The sequence below is a fragment of the Lotus japonicus genome, chromosome 4 (genome assembly GCF_012489685.1).
Source record: "Lotus japonicus ecotype B-129 chromosome 4, LjGifu_v1.2".
Taxonomy (NCBI): domain Eukaryota; kingdom Viridiplantae; phylum Streptophyta; class Magnoliopsida; order Fabales; family Fabaceae; genus Lotus; species Lotus japonicus.
This window is the reverse complement of record NC_080044.1, coordinates 6,840,439-6,846,242: the sequence shown is the minus strand read 5'-3', so window position 1 is coordinate 6,846,242 and position 5,804 is coordinate 6,840,439. Positions and strand designations below refer to the sequence as shown.

At 43.5% G+C, this 5,804-nt stretch overlaps 1 protein-coding gene across 1 annotated transcript; it reads right to left on the bottom strand.

The window, feature by feature from the left end:
• Nucleotides 1-1,016: 1,016 nt before the first annotated feature.
• LOC130712195 (uncharacterized) lies at nucleotides 1,017-5,134 on the bottom strand. Its single transcript, XM_057562032.1, has 3 exons — nucleotides 4,925-5,134; nucleotides 4,407-4,814; nucleotides 1,017-4,346 (listed from the first exon to the last, which is right to left on the bottom strand). The coding sequence occupies exons 1-3, from the start codon at nucleotides 5,132-5,134 to the stop codon at nucleotides 1,017-1,019; spliced, it is 3,948 nt and encodes a 1,315-aa protein (XP_057418015.1).
• Nucleotides 5,135-5,804: the final 670 nt, after the last annotated feature.

The following is a 5,804-nucleotide window of genomic DNA, read 5'->3' as shown; positions in this document are numbered from 1 at the left end:
GGTTTACTCTTAAAGTCTTCTGCAGGAGGAGGATACAAGAGATCGACCTTGAAGCAAGCAAGGTACGGTGGGTGTCATCATCTTCATCGATATTTCCCACCAGATAGACTTGAGAAAAGACTTTCAGGCATCCTGAGAGTAAGGAGAAGCTGGATCTAAATGTATTAGAAAGAGCCTAAAAGCTTTTATATATAGGAAGAATATTTTACATGAAAATACTTCTACATAAAAATAAATGTTAATAAGATTTCATCGGAATTTTTTTTTTGTTACAAGAAAAACATAATATAATATAGTTTGATGTTAATTTTTTACTACATAATAATATAGTCCACTTTAATTTTTTTGTACAAATTATTATAGGAGTTAAATTCTCCTACGGGAAGAAATATATTTTAACAATAAAGTACCTTCATTAAGTATTAATTAATGTATCAAATACAATAACAAATTTCGCGGTACATTCTTTTTTTTTTCTAAGATTAAAATGTGTTCTGAATGCTTTATTGGTGATTCTTCATATCTATAATTTGTGTTATTGTCTTTAGACTCATGAAGAATGTGAAACGACTTCATGTTGATATGGGTCAAACTTAGTTTATTTTATTGTGTAAAAAATGAACTCGCATAATCACGTACATAAAGAATATTTTCTCTTTTTTTCATTGTAGATTAAATCAGCTATTGTTTATTAACCATCATTAAACCACATCCCCTAATATGTTTTGCATAATTTGAGATTTGGTTAACCAATTTTTTTATTAGTTATTCAATTGTACGAAGTTCAATCTATACAACAAGGGTTTTAATTTAAGACTTTTTGTCCACTTTGCTCATCATTTCATACTATTCTATTTCATCAGTTGTTTATTATATTTTTAATGATTAAGGTATTAATTGACCTATCAAATATAATAGATGTATTCCCCGTGCAACGCGCGGGTAAAAAACACTAGTAAATCATAATATTTTCGAATTTTCTGTAAATTTTTTGAACGTGGCAAACTTAAATTAAATCAACTCAAAACCGGCATAGAAGCCAAAAGATCCGCCTGCAAGAGGCAAAACAAACCCGGAGGGCCCTCCTCTATCCAAATCACATCGGAAAGGGTAGAGGCGTTCCGAGCCATGAAATCAGCGCAAGCATTTCCTTGTCTACGGACAAAGGATAAATCAACAAAGTCAAAGAAACGCAAAAAACTAATACAGTCATGAATAACAGAAAATAAAACAGATCTCCCCGTGCCTTTCTTCCAAGCGTAGTACAACTGCAAAGAGTCCGTCTCAAACTGAACTCGTCGGAACCCCAATTGGGAAGAAATCTCCATCACCCACCGGAGGCCAAGAGCTTCTGCTATAGTTGAGGACGATGCCACCGATGGGTACTTCGATCCTGCTGCAAGAATTTCTCCGTCACCATCACGAGCCACAAACCCGAAACCAGCTAGATTATCCCTTCCCATTGAGGCATCAACATTAACCTTAATAACTGAAGCTGCTGGTCTACTCCAAGTAGCCTTCCCATGTCGTGGCTCCTCACCTGCATGAGCTGTGGCCGGAGCCACTATCCCCAGCGTTTGTGTGCGAGCAATTACCGTTGCAAAATCAAACTTTCTCTCCTCAAACAGCCACCGGTTTCTAGCCTCCCACAAACAATATATCATGTTTTGCACCTCAGCCACAACCCAACTATCCCGCTGTTGGAGCACCTCACGCATGAAATCAGTGAAGAGTGTACCTGGATCAATCCTTACCCCGAGCTTGACAAACCAACAGCTCCTGGAGACATGACAACGAAGGAAGAGATGCTCAATCGTCTCATCCTCCTCCCCACAAACTGGACAACATGGATCCACATCAACCTGTCTGTTCCGCAAGTGCATGCGAGTTGGCAGCGCCCCAACACACACCCTCCAAGCAACCTCTTTTACCCGGGGTAAAGACTTTGCCTTCCAGAATTTCCGCCACAGCCCCGTCCCAAAGCAAGCACCAGCAGACGTAGAAGAAGACGTGGAAGCCTGACAAGATAATTGTTGGAGGAAAATGTACCCGGAATTCGCCGTATAGAAGCCATCGGACGTTCCCATCCAGTATAGAAGATCATCAGCTGGATTATTGGGTAGAGGGACAGCCAATATGCGAGCTGCAGTAGCTGGACAGAAGGTCCATTCCACCAATTCCTTGTTCCAAGCTCTCCTGTCCGCTTGAAGTAGATCAGACACAAACTTAATTTGGAGCTCCTCCACCACATCATGTCTATAATTAATTGGAGCACCATGAGGGAGCCAATTATCATCCCAAATTCGAACACTGCTGCCATTTCCAATTCTCCATGCATTCCCCTTTTGGACCATATCAGCCGTCTTCAAAATACTAGACCAGGCAAAACTCGGGCGATAACCTTTTTTGGCACCAATCATTGATTGAGCTGGGAAGTATACCGCTTTAAAAACTCTACCAAGGAGAGAGTCTGGGCCATTAAAGATTCGCCACCAGTTCTTTGCCACCAAAGCTAGATTAAAAGATTTAAAATCCCTGAAACCGAGTCCGCCGTCCTGCTTAGGCTGGCACAAAGTTCCCCACTTGACCCAGTGAATACCACGACGCGTAACATCTCCTCCCCAATAAAATCGTGAAATCATACTCTCAATCTCATGGCAGAGGCCATCCGGTAAAAGAAAGCATGACATAACATATGAAGGTATTGCCTGTGCTACAGCTTTAATTAGCACCTCTCGCCCTGCCCTAGACATAGTCTTCTCTTTCCATCCCTTGAGCTTCTTCCAGACCCTCTCTTTCACAAACTGGAAAATTTGGTTTTTCGACTTCCCAATGATGGTAGGGAGCCCCAAGTACTTATCATAACTTTCAACTGCCTTCACATTCAATAGCTGTTGTAGCTCATAATAACGGTTCTCTAGCACATTACGGCTAACAGAAAGCATGGACTTGTCCAAATTTATTACCTGCCCAGAAGCGCGTTCATAGGTTGCCAGAATGGTTTTCACACATTCTGCTTCCTGAACCGACGCTCGGGCAAAAAGAATACTGTCATCTGCAAACAAGAGATGTGAGATAACAGGCGCAGATCGGGCAATCTTCACGCCATGTAAAGTAGAATTAACTATAGCACGCTGAATTAAAGCTGAAAAAGCTTCTCCACATAAAATAAATAAGTAAGGAGAAAGAGGATCTCCTTGTCGCAAACCTCGATGAGGTGCGAAAGTCGGTTGCGGGTTACCATTAACCGTAATTGAAAAATTAACTGTGGTAACACAAGACATTATAAGCTCAACCCATTGTGTAGGAAAACCCATATGGGTGAGAATACCTCTCAAAAAAGGCCACTCCACTCTATCATAAGCCTTCGACATATCAAGCTTTAGGGCCATCATCCCATTCCTTCCTGTGACTTTCTTCTTCATGTAATGGAAGCATTCGAAGGCGATTAAAGCATTGTCCGTGATTAAACGACCTGGAACAAAAGTGCTTTGAGCTTCACAAATTAGATCATTCAAAATAAGTTTTAGACGATTAGCAATTGTTTTGGTAATCAATTTAAAAATGACATTACAAAGGCTAATCGGCCTATACTGGTTAGCGCACACCGCTTTCTTAACCTTTGGGATCAAGACAAGTAAAGTTTGGTTGACAATACCTGGGGATAGCTCACCATTGAGAACCTGCAAGCAGAAATTAGAGACATCATCACCAACAATATTCCAGAACTTCTGAAAGAACAGAGCCGGAAAGCCGTCCAATCCCGGTGCCTTCGTAGGATGCATTTGGAAGAGTGCTTCTTCAATTTCCTCGCGCGAGAAAGCCACAGTAAGTATCCTCCTGTGGGCATCAGTCACTCTGCCGTCAACTAAGGAAGCAACCTCCTCAATGCCTGAAGGGTTAGATGATGTGAAGATCCCCTCAAAGTATGCTCGTAACACTCGGGCAATGTCATCATTCTGCACAGATTTCCTCCCATTATCATCCTGTATCTCCTCTATCAAATTTCGTTTACGCCTCTCAGTGGCCTTTGTATGGAAAAATCTGGTATTTCTATCCCCATGTTTCAACCAGTTAGCACGTGAGCGCTGACCCCATACAATTTCTTCTTGTTTCAACAGGTCATCTAGATTTTTTTCCACCACTCTCGTCTCAGTCAGCACCTGGTTCATTTGCACACCTTCTTGGAGCCTTTTGAGGAGGCCTCTGGTGTCTGCAATCCTCTTTGGTAGCTCACCATATTTTTCCTTACCCCACGAGTTTAGGGTTCTCCCCACATTCTCAATTCTGTCAATCACTGTATTGTGCCGCCTGCTCCATCCCTCTGCCACTATTTCAGCACATTCCTAACCGCTTTCCAACCATAGTTCCTCAAACCGAAAAAGCCTCATTCTGTGTCTTCTCACCTCTGCTCTGCGCACACCACTGTGTAGAATAATTGGGCTATGGTCCGACTGATGTCGAATCAAGTGAGCAACTCGTGTGACTGGCCATAACTCCGCCCAAGCAGTGTTAATCAAGGCATAATCCAGCCTCTCCTCAACCCTCGTGTGATCAGTTCGGTTGTTTACCCAAGTAAAAGTATTTCCTGAAGAATCCACCATGTTAAGCCCACAATCTACACAAGCTCGGTTCGCCACCTGGATCTGATTAAAGTCAGGTGGGTCACCCCCAAGCTTGTCAGATGGGGAAAGTATATTATTAAAGTCACCAATGCAAAGCCATGGGATTACATCCACAGGTTTGTCTCGTCTAACCATCTGCCATGTCCTCCATTTATTCTGGGCCTCGGGATAACCATAAATAGCATTCACCTGCATAGACACTAACGGGAGGTCCGGATGGACCAGGTTAAAAAGGATATGGTTAAGTGAAGCATTAATAATAGTTACCTCGATCTCTTGTCGCCACAAAAGGCACAAACCACCAGCTCTCGATCTTCCACGGCCCGCACATTGGACCGGGAAAATATTACCAAGACCCCCATACCACGATGTTTTAACATTTCCGCCGAATACTGTTTTGTTTCCATGAGAAACACAACATCAGGAGCTTCAGAGTGGATGAGCCCACGTAGGGCCCGCACTGCCGCCAGGTTCCCAAGCCCGCGGCAGTTCCACGATAGGATCCTCATTGAGGTGGGCGGGGCTGCTCCACAGCCGCCGCCATTCCCAATCCATCATCAGTATTTTTCTTCTTCAAAGGTGGGGATATCCCCGAGCTTCCGGTGCCAAATGCGGAAGAAGTCACATTGGTCCTCTTTCTTTGGTTTACCACCTTTCCCTCCTCATCGTGAGGATCACCAATTTTTATTCCTGTTTGGAGTGGCTTAACTGTATTGTGTGTGTTATGCCCAGGCACATCAAATTCAAGATCATGAAAAACATTAGTGCTCTCACCGTACACAGTAGGAAAGTGTACCTCCACCTTGGTGCGAGTTGCATCATTCTCAGTAAAATCATCAAACTCCTCAAGCTCGTCATTTTCATCTTCTTCCTCGGTTTCAATGGCTTGTTCTTTGTTCTTGTAGGAAGGTTGTATATCATTGGGTGCCCTGAGCTGTCGGCCTCCCCTTTTACGTCCACGTCCTCGTCGTCCAGCAATATCCACTTGGGGCCGTGGCGGTGGTGGTGCGCGTAGCCACGCCCCAAACTTCTGGTTGTTCTGGCCTGGTACGATTGCCACAGTGCAATCCTGTTCGCGATGATCGATCATCCCACATCTGAAACAGAAGTCATATAGTTTCTCATACTTGAAGGTGGCCTTGTATGGTGCCTTCCCCCCTCCGGCGGCCACAAGCTGTC

Coding starts and splice junctions, on each gene's coding strand:
- LOC130712195 (XM_057562032.1), bottom strand. CDS start 5,134: ATGAGGATCCTATCGTGGAACTGCCGCGGGCTTGGGAACCTGGCGGCA. Junction 4,815..4,924: donor TGGAAGATCGAGAGCTGGTG/GTTTGTGCCTTT, acceptor GTGTCTATGCAG/GTGAATGCTATTTATGGTTA. Junction 4,347..4,406: donor GTGGTGTGCGCAGAGCAGAG/GTGAGAAGACAC, acceptor GAAAGCGGTTAG/GAATGTGCTGAAATAGTGGC.